This window comes from Punica granatum, chromosome 2 (assembly GCF_007655135.1).
Source record: "Punica granatum isolate Tunisia-2019 chromosome 2, ASM765513v2, whole genome shotgun sequence".
Classification (NCBI taxonomy): domain Eukaryota; kingdom Viridiplantae; phylum Streptophyta; class Magnoliopsida; order Myrtales; family Lythraceae; genus Punica; species Punica granatum.
The window spans coordinates 7,777,833-7,802,554 of record NC_045128.1 but is presented as its reverse complement, the minus strand read 5'-3'; the positions used below and the strand labels follow the sequence as shown (position 1 = coordinate 7,802,554).

Below are 24,722 nucleotides of genomic sequence, written 5' to 3'. Positions count from 1 at the left end.
TAAACAAGGATCACTTTTGGGGATATGATAATCAACAAGGATCACTTTCAATTAAAGTAAATGATATTTATAACAACTATGAGCCCGTCACTTAAAAGTGTTGCTAACGAGGTCATGGACCTTAATATAAATACCATATCTTGTCCTTACACGATCGATGTGGGATTTATGGAGTGTGACAATATACTTACTAGTTACTAGGTCCATGAGTCATTATTGTAACTAAAAAAAAATTATATACTTACCTTGAATGGAGAAAATCTATTCTAAGAGAACTTTACCCCTTAATAGGCTAATCCAGCTCGACTGGATTAGTCGAAACCCAATTGAGTCGCCGGATACTGAAGTTCACACCGAAAAAAATTATATACTTACATAAAAATGGATATTTTATATGTATACTTACAATCAGTTTTCCATCTTCAATGCATAGAGTATTCTGTAAAGAATGAATATGGTTGAAACAATTATAAGATTAGATGCAATTAATACCGTTGCAATTTATTTCATATTAAATACCATACCATAATTGATAATTTTTACCTTTTTTTATCACTAATCATTTTTATATCTACTAGACAAAATTCTTAACTGACTAATATAAATAAAAAGAAAAATAATATCTAGAAATTCGCTCCTGAAACCAAGATATTTGGTTAAAGCAATTCCGCGGTTGTTTTCCTTAAATAAAGTTTCAAGTTCGAGTATTGTGAATGAATAAAATCCTTGATTGAAGAGTCTTACCTCTTAGTGGGCCAATTTGACTCAAACTGGATTAGTTGGGTTCTGTTAGACTTTCGAATACCAGATGTACACTGAAAATAAAGCACCTTGTGAAGAGCCAAGTCCACATCCAAACATGATTACTTATTGTCGCATTTGAGGAGAGACGAGAATGCCAGCCCATGACATTCTCCCCCACCCAGTCTGCAACTTTCCTCATTGCGGCGCTTGTCCACGCAACGGTGGTCCCAACGCTTTGACGTCTCCTTCACCCCACACCTCATCTTCCGTCAATACCACCGCACGGGGCTCATACTACCAAAAGAAAAGGAAGTATGTCATCAAATTCTTGTTTAGATTATAAAACATGTATATTATATATCAGAGAGTGTGATGTAACATAATTATCACAAGTAGATCAAGTGCACTTTTGGAATCAAGGGCGAAAATAACGACTAATTGATGATAAGATTAAATGATAATTCGTTTCTGAAAATATTCCTCATAATGTCTCATTTAACTCTTGGCAGAATATAATGGTGTGATAAAAATATATGTACACGAAGAGCTGTGAAAGGACAAAAATAAAAGAGAGAAAGAAGGGAAGAACAGAGAGAGAATAAAAGATCCATAAATAAAAGAAATAATCATATTCTAGACATGTTCACTGAAGCGGTACAATAACAGAATAGATGTGGAATCTCAAGAATGTTAAATTAGAAAATACATACATGACTCACTGCGTAGTATGGGGCGACGCCAACGACATTAAGATGAAGGAGTTGGATGGATCCATTCCCCACCACGAGATTGCAGCCTTCGTCGTTGGCGGTGCGGCGGACGGAGTCATCGAGTTCCTACAATACACTCCCCCTTTCGCCAAGTTGGACATCTCTCCCACCATCTTCTAGTTTTCCTCGACAGTGTCAAGCTCCCCCTGCAAGAAGAATGGTTGTTCGGTTTAGTTTGACCCGAGCTAGAAATGTAAAAACCGAAATTCAGAGAAAAATACATGCCCATAATTCTCAAATCACGTTGAGAATTCATTGTTAATTGTACTTGATTTGTGTTACACATATTTACTATTTATCTTAGGTAAATTTTTCCCAAGCAAATGCACGAACTTTTCATTTATGTTGCTTTTGTTTTACTTACTAGTATGTTGCTAACAGATATAAGGCTATTAAATGCGGTGCAATATCATAATATGAATAATTTGTAAATCTGCATAGATGTATGTACATATACATTAAACTTTATTGAGACGGGTCTTAAATGTATTTATAGATCATAATATTAGAATTAATTAATTTATAATTGAATGGAAGATATTTTAAAACTTGTCTCAGTATTTTTTTTCAATCAGTAAAAAGCACTATCAAATCGAACAGAAGTTTAATTATATTTGTTTTCACACTTTAGGTCTTAAAATAACTTAAGTTGGATTCTAGAGGCAGCATGGGCAAACAAAATCCTGCCTTTGAAACTTATTATAGAGTCAAAAAGTGGTATATGAGACTAAATTTTACCTCTAAAAAACCTTTACTGATCAATAAATCGTGTCAATTGTGTATTAGTGTTCCATCTTTGCGAGGGTATTTAATTAGGTTATCTCAGTGAGATATGCGTGCGTCCCAGTGGAATTAATGATTGGTTATAAATCAGATTCAAGAAATTGAATTCCTTGACATGATCATATGTTTTCTTGACTAAAATCATTAATTAATGCGGCAATGTAATTGTAGGGTTGTTAGCTTGTCGCCGTTGGAGAACAAGGCCATCGACATCTGAGATGTAATTGTAGGGTCGTTAGCTTGTGAAGGTCGTGGCCATTTGCTGCGTTTGGTTTGTAAATAATATTTTAAAATCACATTTTAATTTTGAAAAAGAGTTACATAAATGGTTATATATGAAGCTCATCCTTTGACTTTGTATGAGCTATTTTGTTTTGTCGTGGAAAAAAAGTAGTATAAATGGGACATACTCTTTGACTTTGTATGAGTTATTTTGTTTTATTGTAGGTAGAATTAAGTTAAAGTGTGATTTTAAAATCACACTAACAAACCAAACAAATGTTAGTTTTTGCATCAAATAAGAGAAAATTCCTAAGTCGACTCTAACTGGAGGTCCATCAAATTAAGCACCAAAATGATAGATGGTGAATTTTTATTTCGTGAAGTAGTGAACACCCCAGATAAATAATTAAAATGAGATAAGATAACTCATGTATAATTATTGTGCCATATGAATGAGGCCTGCCTAAGATCATCATCTAGAAAGAGAAATATATGAATTAAGACCATTACCACTGGCAATGAAGATGAGACCAAGAAGGATTGTTGCAAAGCAGAAGCTCGTGATCTTCATTGGTTCTTCACTATTCTCAGCTTTCTTCTACTAAATGTAGAATGAAATCTTAGCAGGGGTCTATACACACAGACACACATATATGTTTTTTCATAGCCAGATGCGCTAGCAGTAATTTGTGTAATGTATCAAAAATTTCCTAATGAGTGCATTAATTTGATTTGAAGCAAGTAACAATTTTGGCAAGCTAATTATTACTCTCATTATTATATAGAGTAAATAGACTTTCTGTCCCTAAGAGTTGGACTTTGTATCAATTTGGTCTTTTAATTATTTTTGACATCAATTGAGTCCTCTACTTGAAGATTCCCGCTCAATCGAATCCTTTATGTATAAGTTTAGTCCTTTATGCATCAATTTCGTCCTTTTATGTATTAATTTAGTCCATAGCTTGAAGTCTACATATTTTATATATCAATTTAGTCCATAGCTTGAAGTCTACATAAATTGGATTTTCACCGTTATCTCCCTACCTTTCGCCGTTAATGGGGCCAAACAAATAAACATCAAATAGGTCCATAAGGTTTTTATCCCCATTATGTTCGTTGGACATTTAACAGGGTGTGAGCCCTCCGCTTCCTCTTCATCCTCTCATTTGTTCGACCCCTGAACCCAAATAGCATTCCCTCCTATTCATCCTCTCCTTTGCTCGACCGCAAAACTCGAAATCGCGCCCTCTTTCTCTTTAGCACAACAAGATCGAGTTCCCATGGCGGTCTAATCTGCCCAAGGTGATTGATTGCAATGGCAAGGAGCAAGAGGAAGCTCACTTGCGAAATCGAGCCCGCAATAGTTGTGCATCAATGGAACATAGAATTTACAACTCTATGTGATTTTGTGGTTTTAGGGTGAATTGACTCCGTGCATCCATTAGCGGTCAACTATATGACCCAACTGATGGTTTCGAAAGCCATAAAACCACAAAACGAAGTTGATGAGACCCAACTGATGGTTTAGGAAGCCAAAACAAGGAGTCATTCACCATTAATTGGCCAACTATGCTTTGTGCTTCAGCAGGAAATGAAGAGACAGCCCGCTAAAGAATGCATGCTATGGGCATTCATGCACGATAATAGGAGTCCCCCAAAATCAGTAATGATTGCTTCTTTCCCTACAAATAGCATAGATCTCCCTCTCAATGCATAACGTCGTAGCCCTAACTTAAAAATTTTATCTTACAGGACAGAGCAAACTTACTTGCTGATCTACTTGAGGAAGAGGAGAGACAAAAGAGGAAGAAGACGAAAGACGATTTTGACAATGATTCAGGCGATGATGCTGACGATGATTCAAGTGATGATTTTGAAGGGTTTCGGCACTATATCTCTCACCGCAAACTTGCCGACTATCAAACCAGAGCACCACCCCTTCTACTGATGATCAAGATGATGATGTTGATTTCTTCATGCTTGATGCTGAAGATGATGATTTCTTCGATGATGATCCACCCTCCCCAATGTCTAATGATAAAGATGATGATCCTGAATTGGATGATTAGTATTGTTGTTCTTGCTTATAGTTGTTCCCGCTCAATCCGCTCAATCCTTTTGTAATTTTTCTATTTATAAAAGGAAATTTTTGTATGAAATGAATGAAAAATTCATCTTATCTTGCTTCTTCATCACCATCGCCAAACTCCCTCTCTCTGATTTGATGTAAACATTCTTTTCCATTAACTTTAGGCTAGTTAATTAACGGAGGGACCATTTTGATGTTTGACTCTCACTTGATGTAAACTCTCATACATGGGGGGACCTAATTGATCTCTCAGGGACCTAATTGAAACCCTCAAACTTGATTGATGACACCAAGGACCCAATTGATAGGAAAAATAACAAAATGACCAAATTGATTCAAAGTCCAAATCTCAAAGACGATATAGCCTATTTACTCTATTATATAATAATTTATAAATTCACATAACTAATGGGCAAATCCTAATGGGCAATTAAAGGTGAGGTCCCTATCGACAAAGGCTTCTATCGCCTCAGATGACCTCACTTGTGGGGGTATTTGCCAGTGGGGAGCGAAGCACTCCTCTATTAAAAATATATTATTTTAAAATATTGTTCTTTTTATTTTTAAAAATAGCAAAACAAAGTATTTTTGGAGTTTGACAAACTAAAAGTGACAACGTACTCCACGTTCCTGTTTGATTATGTTAACTGTGGACCATATTGATAAACGGAAAAAAAAAAAGAGTCAGGGACAGTATTGATGGCAAAATTGTTTTAAGGTTCAAAGTGGAGGCCATGTTAAACTTCAGGGACCAGATTGATTGATAGTTTCATCTTGCAATTATGTCGGATAGGGCCAAAGTAGAAAGACGTGAAATATTGGGGTCTTGCTAATGCTATTGGATCAGTCTGTAGTCTGTACTCGATCCATCCCTCCCCCACCAAATCCTCAGCAAAAGCTGCGGTGTTTGATCCTTTGAGGTGAGAATGAACACTTCAACAGACTGAAAGATCACTCCTTTGTTGGCTTGATTCGTCCAGTTTATCTTAAAATCTTTCTCAAAATTTTAATCTTTGCAACCCCTTTCGCTCTGATTTTCTCATGAGCATATATATATATTTTTTTTGGTTGAACAAGAGCACCCTTTTTAGCTCGCTGTGTGTTTGCTTGATTGCTTTCGTAGAAATGGGTTTGATCTCTTGGTGAATTTTCTAGCTTATGTTTTCCGTTTCTGTGCTCTGTTTACGTTGACCCTGGTCACCTCGAAGCTGTTTGATGAAATGCCTAGGGAAAGTTGTCTGTTTTGATACGTATATGATCCGTGTGCTCTACTTTTAGATTTTGAGTAGTTATTAAAACCATTCTTTGCGGAATGTATTATGTTTGGCATGGAAGTGTGTTAGGTAGGAGGTTACTGTCCTCTTGCGCTGTCTGTTTTGCAGTAATTGTTCTCATGTTTGGAGCAAACATTCATTTTTTGTATGAAACACTGGATGTTAGATAATTTGATTTCGATTATTTGGGATAGGCCCGTATTAAAGCCTCTTGCTTGTGCTCCACAGGCATCACCCCCATCCCCTAAATGCATAGCATATGAATAATCATGTTGGAAAAACCATTGAATTTTATGTACTTATCTCAATTTTTAAGGTGTACAAGAGATTGCCATGCAGGTATTGTGACGTGGATTCCAGTATATCTAGTCAAATGGGGGAACCATCAATTTTTGATAGGATGATGAGTCATCTCCGAGCAACCAGCAAGTATGATCAGTCTCCCTTCAGTTAAGCCATGTTTGTGATGTCTACCTATTCCCACATGTTAACATCTGTTTGCGATGTCTTTCTTTGAGCCCCTTTCTTCTTATGAGGGTCTTTACTCTTTATAGGTACTATACGGGTTACCCAAAGGATCTTGGGCCATCACGTTTAGTCCACTTCACATCAGAGCGCGAGTTTGTGCAACTCCTTCATGAAGGCTATCCTGTAGTCGTTGCATTTACTATTAGGTATCTCTGCAAATGCTGGTCTCTTACTTTCAGTTTTCGTGATCAACTGAGATAGTGGGTTGAAGTACTTTTTTGTTGATGGTTCAGGGGTAACTTAACAAAGCATCTGGACAAAGTATTGGAGGAAGCTGCTGTTGCATTTTATCCCAATGTCAAATTTATGCGCGTAAGTCATCGTTTGTAGTGCTCTGTTAAAAATTAAAAGTCTTGCCAGGTATTTAAATATCTTATGATTTTGTTCTCAGTCGTCAAAGAATTGCCTATTTAATCTTTCTCAAATGCAGTATTTTTCCTTCCTCTATGTGTTGGTGGGAAGCTTTTGGACAATCTAGTATTTTCTCTCAAATAAAATTCTGGTACTTATGCTGACTGTTCTCAGGTTGAGTGTCCAAAATACCCAGGGTTCTGTATGACACGACAGAAGAATGAATATCCATTTATTGAGATCTTTCATAGTCCAGAACAGGTGAGAGAAAATTCTCAGTCTTAATCTGTAAGTAATTCTCGTATATGTTTCCGTTAATAATCATCTACAGGTTTTTGAAAGGGACTCTTGTTCAATAAAACTATTTTAGTCAATCTTCTTGACTCCCAATATCAACTCATACATGTTCCCAACCATATCCTCAGGTTTTTGACTTTTTTCTCTGATTTTTGGGCATTTGCTGCCGGTATTTGCTTCTGGTCAGGCAGCTAATCAAGGAAGAGCTGATCCTAGTGTCATGAAGTATTCTGTGAAGGTTCTACCAGTAAGTTGATGACCATATTTTCATATGTTGAGGCTCTAAGGAGAACCTTTGCTGACCTTCCTGAATCTCATCTGTTTGTTTGATTTCTCATTAAATATGAGCTCAGAGATCATGAGTAAGGCATGTGTAGAATGTTCAGTAAGATGGGTAGTACTATAGTAATTTATATAGGAATAATCATATTTATTATTGAGAAGCTACAGAAGATATTTCTCTTTCCTACATATTTATTGGGCTGTTCTTAGTGTCTCCTGATCATAGTGCTCTTCTTATCTGTGCAGTTCAATTATGACCAGAGTTTGTACGGATTCAGAGAATTCTTCAAGCGCCACGGAATCAAGTCTTCAGGTCCAAACTGAACATACTGGTGAGCATATGATTTTGCAATGCACGTTCCTGGACTTTGATTTGTTCTAGAGGTTTTCTTCAGGAAGAAAAGTACAAATAGCGCGTGTTAGAGAACTACTAACAATCCAAAAGTATCTCCCAGAGCAAAATTTCAATTGAATTTCTTCTTACGCGAGCTCCTGTTGTTTATGTGGAATATACAACAGAAAAACAGAATTGGCATAGACTTGCACTTTTATGGCATGCAATTCAAATTAACAGATTCATTATTGCACAGCAAATGAAGTGTTCTTTCAAGCTTCATGCTGTTACATTCCCTTTTCTTGTTTCCTTCTGCAGGAGAATGAAGAGGAACTGAGCAGAGCAGATTCGGCATCAAGTAGTGGCAGATTCACTACAGCGTTGTCCTACAGTTGATTAGTTTGAGAATTTTGTTCCTTCTTGAGGATTTGTTGTACAGCAACAAGTGGTCAATGTGCTGTGTAATAATTCTCCTGTAAATTTGAAAGTTTAGCTTAAGAATATTATACTATTAGAATGTCCAAGCACCCATTGGAACTGGCCTCAGGACTAAAGGCTTGGGGATTAGCGGCTTATTACTGTTGTCTTGTAAGTGCTCGAGTTATCTATCGTCGATCGCTGTTTGAGCATAGTGATTTCGGGTGCAAATCTTACCTCGCCAAAATCGGATTAAATGCACTGGGTTCTGTAACTCACCAAGAATAAACTCTATTTTGTTTTGAGTTCCTTTATCGGTGGATCCCGAACAGTCTGTGATATCATTATGAACAGGGCGCCAATCCAATGTGGGATCCATGCTATCTATTCTAGTTTTCTATGAATATCCCGAAGGTATCTTTTATTTGCCGGCTGGCTATTCTTGATAGGTTAGCGACAAAGAGTCGGTTGAAAGTTTGGGGATGTCTGGATCGGGATAGTTGTTGTGCTTTCTGCAGTTTAGAAGAGGAGACTCGAGACCACGTCTTCTTCCCATGTCAGTTTACACGATTGGTTTGGTGCAGAATTCTGGATCAACATTTTCTACTGTCGCTTTATTTGATTGAACTCGTAAAATTCAAAATGATAATTCCATTGAGATGACATTTTTTTCATTAATATGTGAGTGACTTTTGCTTTAAAAAGTGAAGGAATGTTTCTTTTTGTTTTCGGATCAATGATCCAGCGGTGCTCTTATTCAAATAACCCCATCAGGATATGTCATACAAGAGCCCGAGAGTCATATGCCAAAATCTGATCAGGAATTTGAGCACTCAGGCTCGAAAAAAAAGGCACATAGGCCCAACTCATAAACGTAAGACAACTTTAACAGTTAACCCCCAAATACAAGATGTCCCACTCAAAGAGTATTTCTCTGTGAAGCCTTCGTTATCTTCTGCTGCAATCTATTGATTCTCAACATCCTATCACGAACCATCCTGTGAATTTGAAGTCCGTGTTCTCTCCCTCCTCGGAGGGATCTTCATTACGAAACACCTTTATAGTAGATGAGTGCATGCCACAGGATTATTGAGCAATGAGCATAAAGGTGTCAAATTCAGTTCTGCTGTCCAGCCTCCAATCTATCTTTCCAGTCCACACTTCTGCGGAATCTTAAACCATAGTTCTTTGACATAAGGGCAAGAAAAATAAGTAAATGGCGCCCTTGAGCCGACGACCAACCTCTCTTGGCCGCTCTTGGTACAGTGAGGTTAGATCTGGCATCGTCGTGGGTGAGATTTAGCCGCGGGAAGGGTCTGCAACAAAACCCCAGCTCGCAAAATTTCGAAGGCCTCGATGAGGTTTCCGGCTCTCGATAAGCCTTGTCGTGGGCTCAGCGCCCTTGTCGAGTGGTCTCCCGGTGCTTACGAGCCTAGGGCGAGCCTTTGGGACCCTCGACGAGCTTCGCCCTGTTGAGGCTCGCGAGTGAGGGCTTGGTCCCGACCATCCCCATGGCTAAATCTCACTGTTCCCGTGATTTTTTGCCATGACAAGACTAGATCTGGTGTCGTGGTGCCAAGAGCGACCGAGAGAGGTCTGTCTTCCTCTCAATGGTGCAAGTCGGGCGGTGGTGATGGACGGCGGCGGTGGCGGTTGTTGTGGTGGCTGCGGTGGATGAAGTTTTATTTTGAGAAAAAAGTTATAATTTTAATTTTTTAATATTTAATATGCAGAGGGTATTTTAGTCCGTTTAAAATTCTTCTTATTAAGTTTCCGATCTATTCGGAGGTGCAACCAAACAAAAGATTTCAATCAAAGACCTCAATCCCAAATCCTTTTATATTTTAATTCCTTATCAATTCTATTCCACCCTAACTCATATCTCGCAAACCAAACGCCAACTATTTTTCTCTATTTATTGACCTCGGCTTCTCCTGATTCACAAGGTTTTGCATGGAGATTCAAAAACAAAAAGGGTTCAGGATGAAAATCGAGGTTGTTATAGGTGCAAAGTTCTTACAGTTTAACCGAACTTAGATACAGAAAACTGCAGAACAAAATATGAACAGCATGAGATCCAAGGGCTAAATGTTTCTAGAAGATGTGCAATTCATGACCTTAAGGAAGAATTTGCAGTAAACATTACCTTGTGTGATTTGTTGGAATAGCAGTTCTCTTTGGCGGTTTGTTTTTCTGTAAGATAGTGACAGAAAATCTTTCAGTTTCCCCCTGACAGATTCAAGTAGGATAGTGATCCAAACTCTGCTAATGCTGTAGGAATCTGCCCAGTGAGCTTGTTCGAGAAGAGGTCCACCCACTCGAGATTAGTCAGATTCCCCACAGAAGAAGGGATTCTGCCAGTAAGAGTGTTGTGAGAAAAGTTGAGCCCTTTAAGGGCCTTCAGATATCCAATGGCTTCTGGTGTCAGTCCTTCAAAGGATTCCTAGACATGTCAAGAGTTGTGAACACGGTCAAAATTCTGACCTACTCTCTCTCCATCCCTTTCACGATGACCTTGACGGAATCTTGGTAATCATAGCGTCTATTCTCCATGTACTGCAGACCCCCTTTCTCTTCATCCTTCATGGCATTTGGCATGACGATGATTGTAACTGGTAAAGGACCAGAGAAGATGTTGGAGAGGTCGAGTATGTGCAATTTCGCGAAGAGGCGATCTGTGTTCTTGGAACAATTTAAAGGGCCATGGAACCTGTTGGATCTCAGAACAAGGACCTGCAGCTCAGGAAGAGCAGTTGTTGCCGAGATCCTCCAAGTAGTTGTTGCCGAGATCAAGAACTTCCATGTTCTTGCAATTTGCCAAAGATCGTGGTAGTGCGCCCCCTAGTTGACTCTGACTCAAATCAATGGATGTCAATTTGTTCTCTGAGACAAACATTTCAGGAATTTGGCCAACAAACTTGTTCATTCGAAGGTTGAGCACTAATAGACTGGTATTGGAATTTGCAAGACACTGGGGAATGGTACTCAGGCTGTTGTTACACAACTTGATGACCTCAAGACCAGTAGCATTGCAGATTGAAGACGGAATCTCACCCGTAAACTCATTTCCAGACTCAGAATGGAAACCAATTGCTGGGGGTGGAATTGGTACGGGACCTTTGAAACCATTATTTGATAAATCAATGATCGAGAGACTAGAATTTGAAAAGAAGTTCACTGGCAACACAGACCACTGAAGTTATTTACAGAGATAGAGAGGTATTCTAGCTGACTGAGGGAAAACGGATTTTATTCAGATTTAATGAAACCATAAAACTTGTTTGACTGCAAATCAAGAGATCTTAAGTTGGGTATAATCAGCCAGTAAGGAAAAGTGTCAGAGATTTCATTTTTGCTGATATCTACATCTACCAAGATTGTACAGTTTGCAAGAGATCTCAGCAATGGACCCTCTAGCTGATTGCCGCTCAAATTCCCAAAACATTCCTGAACGGTGCCGCTGATATTGTTATTCAACAGAACCAGATCTCTTAATGCACTTACTCAACAAAATGAAGATGGGATGTCTCCGGAGAATTTGTCGTTTGAGGCATCAAATAAGTAAGTTGTAGGTGGCAGGGCTGGGAGCGGTCCCTCCAGGAAGTTTCCAGTAAGGAGAGCGAATTCTATATATACTCTTCCAAGGGAATTGGGGCATGACTCCGGTAATCTTGTTATCAGATAGAACTAAGAACTGCAAGGTATCAATCCCTATGCTAAAAAACCATTGAGGAATCTGCCCCTCAATCTTGTTTCTTGACAGGTCCAGCAAGCCAAGTTCTTTCGAAGAACTCAAGAAATATGGAAATTCGGTTAAGCTGCAATCAGAGAGTACTAACATGTCAAGATTTGGGAAGGAGCAGTTCCCATTGTAGCAGTCGCAACTTTGATGGGAGCCAGAGGAGTATGAGATTTTTGAGCTTCGAGAACATTGTTGCTTTCTTGGGCCCCCATTGGGGGAGGCCCATCACCAACAATAGAATCTGTCAGTTTCCCGCTGAAAGTTGTCGATTCTATCACCAACAATAGAATCTGCACCATTTTCTTTTGCTGAATTCATCCTGCACCATTCTTATAGCTCAATCTCATTAACTTCATTGAGAATCTTTTTACATTCTCAGAGACATGAGTGTAACAGATAATCATGCTCTACTCTCTGCCCTTCTAAGGAAAAACCAATGCTCTTTTGGCCTTATACTGGAACTCTGCGATCTCGGAAAACTCGAGCAGTCCCATCAAGTGAAACTGAAGCAAGGAACTCCTTGTTTGCAGAAACAGATAGCGACTGAATGGCATCAGAATGGACAATGAAAGTTCTCACGCAATCACCGGAGAGGCTATGCCATACCCTAACCTTGCCATCCACACAACCTGTCGCCAAGAATCTGGATGTCCCGAACCAAGTCAAGCGGACTGGTCCAGTTTATTTGGGGAAGAGTGCCCTTTAGATTGGGGTTATAGGGCAAGTAGAGAGTGCGGAGGTTCGGGGAGATGGAAAATGTTAGTTGGGAATATGCCCCTCGAAGTGCTACTAGTGACACTTAAATGTGTCAAAGAGGCAGAAATGTTTCTTATGGAATCGGGCAAAATTCTCGACATGTCAGTACAATTGAGAACAAGCTCTCTCAGTTCGGTCAGGTTCTGGATGAGCCCTCTCAAAAATTGGTTCACAAGTCTTGGAGGATATCTAGGGTCATAGCTGCCCGAGAGATCAAGAGAAAGTAGCTTGGAAAGGTGAGACATTTCCAATAGAATGAGTCCAGATAACCCGGATTGAGATAGATTAAGATGTCTCATTTGCAAAAATGCCAACCCTGGATGAAATTTGAGAGCCACCAAAATCATTTCCAGCAAGGTTGAGTTTCCGAAGACTGCGAAGCAAAAAAAGGGTGCTGTTACAATGGAGGGTTCCTTGAAGCCTGCTGCCACTCAGATCAAGGCCAATCACTTTCCTCGTCGCTCCATCACAGGCCATCCCATCCCATGTGAAGCAATCTGCGGCTTTCGTCCATGGTGCTGTCTTCGGATAGGAGGCAGGGGAGAAAATATCTCAGCTTGCCTTAGAGGCATTTCTGGAGATGATGAATGAATTGCTGAAGTGGAGCAGAGCTCTCACTCGTCATCGTGACTGCAGGAGCGAAGGAAGTATCATGCTGCAAATCCTCATGCTCGGTATATGGTTTCTGAGAATAACTCAAAGAGTGCTTTTTGTGTAGAAAATGCTGTGTCAAAGTTTCGTCGATAACAAATGTGAAAATGGTTCAATATATGTCTTCCTCGTAGGGCCCGACTCTACAGATAATACTAATTGCATGGAATACATTGAAATTTCCTGGTCACTTTTATAGCATTTGTATGTTGCAGCAGCATTGAAATTTCCACAAAAAAACTCCCAGTAGACTCAGGCGTGGACCATGGAAATGCTATCATCCATGACGCAGATCAATTTGATTTGATAATTCGATTTGATTAGTTGAACCATTTGACACGGTATGCTGCAGTGCAGTCAACAAATCAGATTATCTTTTTCCTTTTGCATCATCAAATGAATTAGCCAGCACCAACTATAGTGATTTTCTTTTCAATCCATCCATGGATGCATTGATTTGTAAGAAGAAAGAAAGAAATTGTTATGAAAAATAAAAAGTTAGAATTGGACATAGAATTTGAAAAGGAAACAAAATAATGTGATTCAATGTGAATTGGGAGAGGTTGACACATGAGAGAAAAAAAGAGTGGGGATTGCAATATTAAGTTGACAAATATTATCCTTCCACTCTCTCTCATCTTCAATACCTAAACCCGTATTGAACTAAACACACTAAAGAAATTGTTAGGCTGCAACACGGCCATTACAAGGTATTCATTGCAATTGAGATGGCCGCGTTGCAGCCTAGCAATTTCTTTGTGTGTTCAGTTCAATATGAGTTTAGGTATTAGTATGTGCAATTTAATAATTCAATGAATTGGATTGTTAATCCAAAAACCGATTTTGTTCCTAAACCCGAGAACAACGATTTGGACTGCTAAACCGATATTCGAGTTTGCTCCTAGCTTGAAAGCAATCGTGCATGGGCGAAGCGCATGCGCGAGGGTCAGTAGAAAAGAAAGCCTAAAAATGAAAAGAAGAAAAAAAGGCACTGTTGTCATTGCAACAAACCTATTTATTTTTCTTTTTTCTCAACATTGAACCTATTTAACTTTATGTAATGGATGTCAAGCCCTGTAGTTTTTTTTTTCTTGGTAGTTACATCCTCTATGTGTCTGAGAATATTCAAGATGATCAATTTTTCCAATCACTTGTTATTACCTTCATTTTGCTCGCAGATCTCTTGCTAAGTTACACTAAAGTAGGAGTTTTATGGTCTACAAACATCAATTGCATGATGATTTATGCATCTCAACTTTATAACAAACTGAGTGAGCGAATAGAATCCCAATTTTCCTAATCATTTTCTCATTATAACGACTCAAATACAAAGAGTGAAGATGGCATTGTAGTCATTATGGGTCATCTGCTTAAACTTGAACAACACTGGATAAAAACCGATTGAAAGTTGTTTATATTACTGAGGTTTCGATTAAAGATATATGTAAGCTGCTACATACATCAATTTGGCAAAGGATACAATAAAAATATACCCCACATTACCATTCTGGCAAACGAATATTGAAAATTACATTGAATATGTTATATTTTTGGAGACTATGCTAAATGCTTGCAAACATTTGGTAAACGGTAGTGGCAATATCGTCCCTCAAAGTCAACGTGCAGTCATCCTCTACCTGCAAATCCGAGCACAATAATTGTTAGTGCATCCGACCACTTAGATTTTAGAAATCTTCAAACCAACACCCAACATAAGGAAGCTAAGGATGCCATGAAACATCCAGTGGGGTAATACAAATGTCATGTGTACGATTTGCCTTTCGCTTGAATGATTGCCTAAGACGATTCAACGATGGCTTTTTCTAATATTTTCGTCTATCTTTCTGTGTATATCATAGTTTAGATTCAATATCATGTATCGGTCAATTACTCAAGTCTGATACTCTTGCTAGTTTCTTCTTGCCTAGACATTCTGACGCCATAAATTTGACTTGGGAGACTATTGAACAAGAAACAAAAGCAAAAGTAATATAATTTTGCAGTGCATGAAACTAAACCTCTGATTCTTAAGATGCACAGGATAGTTATTCTTAAATAGTTACCATACGTCTTGAATTTACCTTCTATCTATGGGTACAACACACCTGGCATCTATTTCAGTAAATTCAGCAATGTAAAGGAAAATAATGTTATGAAATCCATCCAACCATAAACCGGGGGAATAAACGAGGGCTGGTTGAGGCATAAATTTTGTTTCACCTCCTCTGTTATAATAGAGCAGAAAAAGAGATATTATACACTCACAAAACCATTGTTTATTCAGCTTCAATACACTCAACAAAACCATTTGTTTTATTTGATAGGGTGGAATGTAATTCAAAATCATCAATCACTGCATCCCAAGAAGGAATAAATCAGTAAGTTCAATTTGAAAGCATCAAACAGTGAACAATCAAAAGCAAAGAAATAAAACACGTGTATAATTATCACATAGAAAAATTTATTATATCCAGAGGGCATGAATTAAACCTCAGTGAGCATAACATGAGGAAAATCATTAACTATATTTATTTAGATCGGTATGAATGAGTTGAGTCCACTGAAGGAAAGTTTTTTCATGCCTCAATGAACTGTGAAAATAGTTAAATTGCAGTAACCACAAATACATCCATGATTCATGTAAAACCCGAAAAAATTTATACGAAAAAATTCAATAATTACACATGAATTTCCTTACATATAAAGGATATTAAAAAAAATTACAAATTTGATCGGATGAGTAAAATTCCTGATAACATTCCATGAATCCACCGCCATTTTTAACCTGTAAAACAACTGAGATTATATTTTGGGAGGGTGAGTTTGACGCCTAGTGAATAACCACAACCTAAACTAGCCGGATCATAGCGTGAGTTCAGTAATATCATAAAAATAACGTCGAGACCTTCAGAACTCAAATCGTCTATGTGCCCCTTCTCAACTCCCAACCGCAGTGGCGGCTCCACAATGACAACCTCTCTGCTCCAGGCAGCCCTTTCCTACTGCTCGGGTTACAACTGGCTCGAGGTGCCACAGGACTCACCAACTCCATCAATCTCATTTACCCAACTCAATACCTCACTTCTCATTTCCAAGTATCATAATCGATTATATAAAAATACATGCATGATCCTTGACACTAACATGGTCATGACAATGTAGTTCTAACAAACTCATTACAATTACAATAAAAATACTAGTTTAAGCATAGGTTACTCACCTTGACAAGTCTCCCGAACATCAAAATACAGAAACCAATTATTCACTATTTTTCTAATAATTCTCTCACTTGCTCTTGGTTTTTTTTTTCTCAAAACGCTAAACTTAAAATTGAATGAATTGGCCGAGAATTGAACAAGCACCAAATTTATATTGAAGCAGAATGGCAGTGGAAAAGATGAAAGATTTTGATTTGGCTGTGTGGAAAGGAAAGGTGAAGGGAAGCTAACACATGGAAAGTTAAATTAAAGCTTATCTTGTAGATAAGCACACATTAATAATTTATTAATTGCATTACAATTGATAATGATAAGAAATATCAGGACGTGACAAAATCAAATTAATCGAATTGCCTCATATTACTCAAAATAGATATATCAGTGGGGATCTCGAGCGCAGTTGCACCATTTCTAACCCAAGGATGTGCTGAAAAATTGAAAAATTAAACAAATGAAAAAAATGAATTTTTTCCCACCACAAAACATCAAAATCAAGTTTATTGCACAGCCAAATGATCTAGATGCGCACCAAGTTCAATGAACATGAACTTTATTACCAAATGGTCACATCTGACATTTTCACATCCGTACCATCCGGATGTGTCTTTTTATTCCTTTTGTTTTTGGTCATCCAAAATGCCCCTCTGCTTACCTAATTTTATTTCTTTTTAATTAATAAACGTATAAGACAAACACTATAACCAATCTGGATACTAATTTTATATTTAGTTTTAATCTAAATCTATATATTATCGTCTAGTCATCTCTTTTCCCTCTTCACCCAGAAAGAGGACTAAGAACATAGAGAGAATCGTGAAGAGATTGCCTACTGTAAAGGAAAGTAGAGTCAAAGGTTTGTCGGTGGCAATATCAGCATGCGTTATATAAGACTTTAAGCACACTTGAACTACCCATAGTCTATCTGGTTACAGAGTTGCACTCAATAGTCAATTAATTTAAACTCCTCACGCGAGAGTTCATGAGAGCACTCCATTCGATATTCCATGTACATTAATTATATACCTAGATTTTTTTCATATTTTCATAATTAAAATTTTTCGAACTTCCACAATGTATTTATATATTAGATATTTTTGAAGAAATTATTTATTTCAAATTTTTTTTGTTATTATAAAATTCGTAAATATAGTAATATCAATATAAAATAAAAACCGCACAAAAATCCGCTCAACAAACGGATTAGATGACAGTTTTCATTTATTATACATGACTAATGAGTCATGTTTTACTATAGAGTTGGATTTTGGATCGGTCTCATACTTCGCGTAACTTAAAAGAGAGAGAGAGAAAAAAAAAGAAAAAAAAAAAGAAGTTCAGGGTATAATAAAATTATATAGTTTAATAAGTCAAATGGCATGTCGGCAGGCCAACCTGCATAATAAAATTATATAGTTTAATTTTAAATTTAATACACATTACTAATCTAATTAAAGCAGGAGTCTATGAGGAAGGGCATTTTCAGTGTTTATTGCAACTCGATCAAGTGAGAAGAACTACTCCACCAAAAGCTACTATGGCTGCAGCGACCAAGCTGGAGACATGGGACGACTACCAGGTGTTCTTGAGCTTCAGGGGGCCCGACACTCGCCAGAGTTTCACCGATTGCCTCTACAACTTCATGATCGATGCTGGGATTCGAGTCTTCAGAGACGACGATGAGCTCTCCATTGGTCAGCCGATTGATACGATCCTGTCCGCCATCGAGAACTCCAACATATGCATGCCTGTCTTCTCTCCAACCTTTGCTTCCAGCGCGTGGTGCCTCCGGGAGGTCGCTAAAATGGTTGAGCTCAAGAAGGAGGTCGTTCCAATCTTCTTCGGTGTAACGCCTGATGATGTTAAGCTCCGGACTTCGGTGTATGGAAATTTTATGGGGAAGCATGAGTTAAAGTATGGGAAAGACCAGGTGAAGCAGTGGGAGGATGCTCTTAAAGAGGTTGCTAAGATCAAGGGACGCGAATTAAAAGAGAAAGGGTAATACACACACTTCGCAAACTTCTGCTTCCCAAATTTTCTAGCTCATCGATAGTTAAAATGAACAACATCTAAGGAGACACATTTCTGAGTATCCGACTGACACTTTTCCGTACGTGTGGTGTTGCCCAAGATAATGTTAAATGTATGCTGGCAATGTGCTTTCTGCGTTTGTCAGTTAGTCAAATGAGATAATATACGCTAAACTGTTAATTGTATCTTAATTGGGAAAGAAGATTTTCAATCATGCATATTGCAGTGGATTGAGCTTCCATAACATCCCTAAAAGATGCATATATCCCATTGTTAAGATACGGAGAGATCTAACAAGCTCAGAAGACATGGAAGGTCATCAACTGCAACAATTTATCATTACAATCCACGGAGAGATCTAAAATCTTGCACAAGTAAAAGAAAGAAAAATGAGCAAGAAGATATGGAAGATTAGAAGAAATATGGGCTATTGTGGAATTTCATCTTCCACTTTCCCGGTTAACTGGATTTAACTTTTTATTGAAATCAATGGAACATCACAGTTGACAAGTTCTTCATCCATGAAAAATCAGACTAATGTTTCAATTTTTATACTTAATGTTACCACTAAATTATAGGAAGGTTTTTAAAAAAAAAAAAAAATTCATACTAGTCGCCCCACACATGAATCAAGAGGTTTTGGTTACGATTCTCTTACTAAGAGTTCATGTTCCTGTTAATTTCTCCATCTCCTATCTTCTACCTGACCCCTCGCCTAATGATTAGTAGGGGCAACTCTATCCCAAAACAGTCCAAGATATACAATGTATGTATAAAGAGCATACCTTACGTACAAAAATCAAATTTTTGGCATATATTTTCTTCGACTGGTTTATTGTTTATTTTTTATGGTGGAGATCTATGACTTCTGTATTTTTGGCAGCTATTATGGATTCAGTAAAGAGCTCACGAGAGAGGTTCTCATTAAACTCAGGCCCAACAAGAAACATGTGCCCAGCAATTTAATTGGAATGGATGACCAAGTCGAAACTGTGCTGAAGCTGTTGGATACCAAGTCAAGTGGCATCCGCCGTGTCGGGATCTACGGGATGGGTGGCATTGGAAAGACAACTCTTGCTGAGATTCTCTTCAACAAACTCTCAGTAACTTTCGATTGCTGTGGCTTTCTTCCAGATGTTCGAGAATCCTTGAGACGCACTGGTTTAGAGCATTTGCAAAAAGCTCTGCTTTGCAAGCTTGAACCGAGATTAAAAGACACAGATCACATCGTTGACCCAGTCAAGATGATCAGGGAGACATTTCGAAGAAGGAAGGTGTTAATCGTTCTTGATGATGTTGACAAGAAGGAACAGATTGATGGTCTTGTAGGGGAGGCCGATCACTTTGGTTCAGGAAGTAGGATAATTGTTACAACTAGGGACGTCAGAGTATTGAAAATCGGAGTTGAAGAATTTTATGAGATGTTCGAAGTGAAGGAAATGACTTTCAGCCAAGGTCTTCAGCTCTTTAGTCGCCATGCTTTTAGAAGAGACTCCCCCACACAGGACTTTATGTCTCTTTCACAACAAGTTGTTAGCTCTTGTCAAGGACTTCCATTGTCTCTCAAAGTATTCGGCTCATTACTATTGGGAAAAGACGAAATCATGTGGATAGCTACAATCAGAAAGCTGGAGAAAGTACCTGACCAAGAGGTTCTCAACAAGCTGAAGATCAGTTACGAAGCCCTTGAGCATGAGCAGCAGCAAATATTTCTCGACATTGCCTGCTTTTTCATCAACACTCAAAAATCCCATGTGTCTTACATGTGGGACGCTTGTGGCTTTCATCCTGCTACAGGGCTAGATGTCCTCGTTTCTATGTCTTTGATTAAGGTTGATGAAGATGATAAACTGCAGATGCATGATCATCTCAGAGACCTTGGAAGAAAAATTGTCCATGAAGAAGGACTGCAATATCCCAGAAAGTGCAGCAGGTTATGGGAGCAGTGTGAGGAAACGATGAAGATACTGCAAAATAAAGAGGTAACTCCAGAAGAAAAAAGACGGTTTGAGTTCCACAGATTGACTTTAAACTATGAGATTTTCACAGTAAAGAAAATTTGTCCATTAATGTGATATCTTCTCAGTTGAGCTTTCCTGTGTAACAGGGGAAGGAAGCTATCGTAGGACTCCATCTAGAGAGACTTCACCCCGATTCAATAGAAGAGGTGCTGGCTGGTTTACACAATGTAAGGTACCTGTCATTGGAAGCAGCCGAACTCAGCAACAGGTTCAAGCATCCTCTGCCAGAGCTAAAATGGTTGTCATTGCCACGATGTCCTGCAAGTTTTAATCCTCATCAAATAAACATAAGGAAGCTGGTCATTCTCGAATTGCCACATAGTTCCATCAGCGAGAAGTGGAATGGATGGAGATATATTCAGGTACCAGATACATCATCCTGTAGGTTCTTCTGTCGTGATATATACTATGTGGTTGCATCTGTTGTATAATTTAACTTTCTCCCTCATCTTTTGTAATTCTCCAGATGGTGCATTTGAAAGTTCTTGATCTCACAAACTGCAGCAAAATGACTTGTACACCAGACTTCTCTGGGACCCCGAACTTAGAGAGATTGACGCTTTCTCAGTGCACCAATCTTGCTGAGCTTCATAGCTCCATTGTTGAGTTAAAGAACCTGATGTACCTGGATCTCAGTGACTGTTCTTCACTTTGTAAGTTGCCTGAAGAATTAGGTAGTTTGGAGAATTTGGAGCGACTGTCCTTGCATGGTTGCACGAGGCTGGAAAATCTCCCCAATTCACTTGGGAAACTAACGTCATTACATGAACTGGATCTATCAGGTAAACCAAATCCAGACGAAAATATCGTGAATTTATATTCCTCAATAATGTCTGGGAGCACAAGTTCAATGGATCAACATTTGGATTGGTCCTCTCTGTCAAATATCTATGATCAACCAGTTATGCGTCAGATTATATGTGCTAAAATCATCATGATCGAAGGTATGTGGAGAACTTTCCCAAAACTTTGTCTAGAGAAGCTTCCCGACACATTCAGCCATCTTAGAGCATTGACGAAGTTGGATATATCATATATATCTATGGGTCACTTACCAGACTCATTTGGAAATCTGGAAAACCTAATAGAACTAAATGCAAGATTTACTTCCTTGAGGGTGTTACCTAGATCAATAGGAATGTTGAAAAAGCTTGAAAAGCTTAACTTGGGAGGAAGTGCGTCATTGCTGAAAATTCCTGAAGAAATTGGGGGTCTCTCTAGCTTGAGAACGTTGAGCTTGTTCTATACAGCAATCAGACAGTTGCCGTTGACAATTACTCAGCTTTCTCGTCTCGAATCTCTAAATTTAGCTTGTGGTTCACTTGGATCTCGGGAAAACTCTCAGCGTCATCCGTTTGAGAATGCCAACGCTCTACCGACCAGCTTTGTTGATTTGTCTCAGCTCGAAATTCTTGAAGTATGCTGTGAACACTTGAAATGCATCCCAATGCTGCCATCCAGCTTGCGGCGTCTAGTTCTTTATGAGTTTAATCTTGGTGTGATACTCCCAGATATATCCTACAACAAGAATTTGGAATATCTGTGTCTCATTTTTTCTGAGGAAGTGTTGAAGTATCACAATTTCCCTCAATTACCAGTAAGTTTGAGGGAACTGCGCATATTTTGTCCTGCTACTTTGCCTGATCTAACAAATCTGAAGAATCTCCGGAAGTTTGTGCTAGCGGGAGGAGCGTCGCTAAAAGAGATTCAAGGGATTAGGAAATTGGAATCACTAGAGGAGCTAGATATTTGCGAATGCGAATCCTTAGAATCATTGGAGAATCTATCAGAGTTGAGGAACCTAAAATGTCTCAGTATATTAGGTTGTCCGAAACTCAGGTTCATTGAAGGACTTGAGAGGTTGCCCCTAGTTCAGAAAGATGTGCATCTTGGGGACTGTAAATGTGTGGAATGTCTGCCAGCACAGAGTACTAGCCGGCCGGAATGTCTGCCAGCACAGAGTACTAGCCAGCCGGAATGTCTACCAGCAGAGAGTACTAGTAGGCCATCAAGAAGGAGACAACTCGTATCTTTGGTGGTTTCCAAATTGTGGATCCCCCATTCGGATCTTCCATGGTGGATTCAACAATATTTAGAGAGAGGGAACTGATGAAGGCCACAAATCGTTGATTTGACAATATTTAGAGAGAGAAACGGGAACTGATGAAGGTCAGAAAAGAGAAATGTAGATCGAGCAAGCAATCGGTTTCTGATCAAGCGAGTACCTTCTTTCAAGTAATTTTATTTTGAGCTCTACTGCCAGATTATTCATTCGGCAAAACGAAATGCTCAGCTAACGTTATGTATTTCTGATCAAACTCTTATATTTCAGGACTTGGCCGGGAGCTTTCGAGAAGCGCCAAATATTTCTTCAAGTTCAGCACTCTAGTATTGTTCCGGCATAGGAGATACATTATTAATTAATGTCTGTCAGCCTTTTGCTCCATCACATTTTAAAGATTTCGGTCCTTCGCTGAACACTTTCTGATTTAACTTGTTCGCTTGGTTTTCGCTGACCGTATGAAGTATGAAACACTGGAACTTGGGGTAACGTTTTTAGCGACCTGCCTTGAAACAGGGCCCAATTGAGACACTGTCTCTTTACATTTCCATGTGACTCTTTCCAGGTACTATATGGGTTACCAAAACGATCTAGGTTTGTCATGCTTAGTCCATCTCACATCAGTGCACGAATTTCTTGTCACGACCCGAAATTACAATAAATTTTTTTTTTGCTATATTTCCTAGAATCCATTATCATATAAGAACTGTTCACATAAAAACCTGATTTCCAATAAATTTCCAAAGTATATAACCAATTCTTTAACTCTAATATGTATACACACATTTCCGGATATTTCTTTTTCGCTCTCACATCAGTAATACAACTAAACAAAATCTTGAGGTCGTAACATTCTCAAGTCCATTTTATACAAAAAGGATATCTATCAAATAACTAAAGTTCCTACCTAGTCCTCCAAGCTGATCTCCAATATCAAAAAGTAGCTCTTCCGCGCAATTAGAACCTTATCTGGAAAAATATATGCAGGGTGTTGCATCTCAGTGAGTACTATATTCCAATGTAAAATGAATTAATATTAAGTAATAATATATATATATATATATATATATATTTTAACAACCAAATATTCATATAGATAATACTAGCATAACTAAGTCCGTCATTTAATTCACCAACACAGCATATTATATAATACATACAAATAATTACTAAATTCATTCATAAATAATCAATTGTCTTTATAACCATATAAAATTATTATTAGAATTAACCTTTAACTCAACATCACCTTGCATTCATAACCTAATTAAATCAAATTAACAAACAACACGGCTTCCACAGAACAATTCAAACAATCGCAATAATCATTACATTTACAGCAATCAAACCCAACAAACAATATACAACACAACCAAATCAATATAGCCATAGGGTTGCATTTCCTCGCAACAGAGTTGTGACGGTACCGTGACCCCGCACATCTCCCTCATATCATTCTCAACTACCCATCTCCATATTTCATGAGCGGGGGCCGCCTATTAACCTCTGGCGGTAAGAGTTGACCTCAGTTTGTATTCTGCCTGGTCTTAGCGGCCGATCGGGCTCCTTTTTCTATTCCGCCGGGTCCAGCGGCCGATCATGCCCCTCTTTATATTTTGCCAGGTCCAGCGGCCGATCAGACCCTATTTGTATTCCGCTGGGTCCAGTGACCGATATGGCCCATTTTGTAATCCGCCGGGTCCAGCGGTCCCATGGCTATAGTCAAACAACAATCACAAACACAATCAACTGCAACCAAGTCATCACACATCATAAATCCACACCAAATTCTTATTCCCAAATTATCACAACATCTGCATACACAAATACAATTCCAATCATATTCCCAATTGAATCACATTATCATCATATATTTCTTACACGATCCACATACTCAATCACACTACATATCCCAAGTTAAGGTGAATCACAAGGGCCATATTGCTCAGATCCGTTCACACAACATAGCAATACCGATTCCTTAATCTAACTACCACTACATTCATCTTAAATAATTTATATAATCATAACACATGATTTCGCAAGGGAATAGAATATTCACATATCATACATATATATATATATATATATTATTTTACAATGGAATAAAGTACTCACCGACAACTCCAAGAAATATAGCTCATTGGATCGAA

The 24,722-nt window shown here is 38.4% G+C and overlaps 2 protein-coding genes and 1 long non-coding RNA gene across 8 annotated transcripts; 2 read left to right on the top strand and 1 right to left on the bottom strand.

The window, feature by feature from the left end:
• Window positions 1–5,384: 5,384 nt before the first annotated feature.
• LOC116193461 lies at window positions 5,385–8,403 on the top strand. Of its 5 annotated transcripts, none has more exons than XM_031522166.1 (8): window positions 5,385–5,528; window positions 6,199–6,311; window positions 6,437–6,556; window positions 6,644–6,722; window positions 6,936–7,022; window positions 7,246–7,305; window positions 7,587–7,672; window positions 7,993–8,403. In XM_031522166.1, the coding sequence occupies exons 2-7, from the start codon at window positions 6,256–6,258 to the stop codon at window positions 7,662–7,664; spliced, it is 480 nt and encodes a 159-aa protein (XP_031378026.1). In that variant the 5' UTR covers window positions 5,385–5,528; window positions 6,199–6,255; the 3' UTR covers window positions 7,665–7,672; window positions 7,993–8,403. The 5 variants fall into 5 exon arrangements, with proteins under 5 accessions (XP_031378026.1, XP_031378025.1, XP_031378027.1 ...); XM_031522165.1 differs by having other exon boundaries at window positions 5,386–5,528; window positions 6,222–6,311; XM_031522167.1 differs by having other exon boundaries at window positions 5,429–5,528; window positions 6,210–6,311.
• A 6,224-nt stretch (window positions 8,404–14,627) lies between these two features.
• On the bottom strand, window positions 14,628–16,571 carry LOC116195251. The gene is made up of 2 exons (XR_004154606.1): window positions 16,461–16,571; window positions 14,628–14,877 (listed from the first exon to the last, which is right to left on the bottom strand). It is a non-coding gene; the product is annotated as an uncharacterized LOC116195251 (long non-coding RNA).
• Window positions 16,572–17,793: 1,222 nt separating this feature from the next.
• Window positions 17,794–23,153, top strand: LOC116194185 (TMV resistance protein N-like). Of its 2 annotated transcripts, XR_004154373.1 has the most exons (5): window positions 17,795–18,453; window positions 19,370–20,468; window positions 20,594–20,869; window positions 20,974–22,742; window positions 22,840–23,151. XR_004154373.1 is itself a non-coding variant. In XM_031522937.1 (4 exons), the coding sequence occupies exons 1-4, from the start codon at window positions 17,993–17,995 to the stop codon at window positions 22,615–22,617; spliced, it is 3,480 nt and encodes a 1,159-aa protein (XP_031378797.1). In that variant the 5' UTR covers window positions 17,794–17,992; the 3' UTR covers window positions 22,618–23,153. The 2 variants fall into 2 exon arrangements, 1 of the variants encoding a protein (XP_031378797.1); XM_031522937.1 differs by having other exon boundaries at window positions 17,794–18,453; window positions 20,974–23,153.
• Window positions 23,154–24,722: the final 1,569 nt, after the last annotated feature.

Coding starts and splice junctions, on each gene's coding strand:
- LOC116193461 (XM_031522164.1), top strand. CDS start 6,142: ATGAATAATCATGTTGGAAAAACCATTGAATTTTATGTACTTATCTCA. Junction 6,312..6,436: donor CATCTCCGAGCAACCAGCAA/GTATGATCAGTC, acceptor TACTCTTTATAG/GTACTATACGGGTTACCCAA. Junction 6,557..6,643: donor GTCGTTGCATTTACTATTAG/GTATCTCTGCAA, acceptor TTGATGGTTCAG/GGGTAACTTAACAAAGCATC.
- LOC116194185 (XM_031522937.1), top strand. CDS start 17,993: ATGGCTGCAGCGACCAAGCTGGAGACATGGGACGACTACCAGGTGTTC. Junction 18,454..19,369: donor CGCGAATTAAAAGAGAAAGG/GTAATACACACA, acceptor TATTTTTGGCAG/CTATTATGGATTCAGTAAAG. Junction 20,469..20,593: donor AGATACTGCAAAATAAAGAG/GTAACTCCAGAA, acceptor CCTGTGTAACAG/GGGAAGGAAGCTATCGTAGG.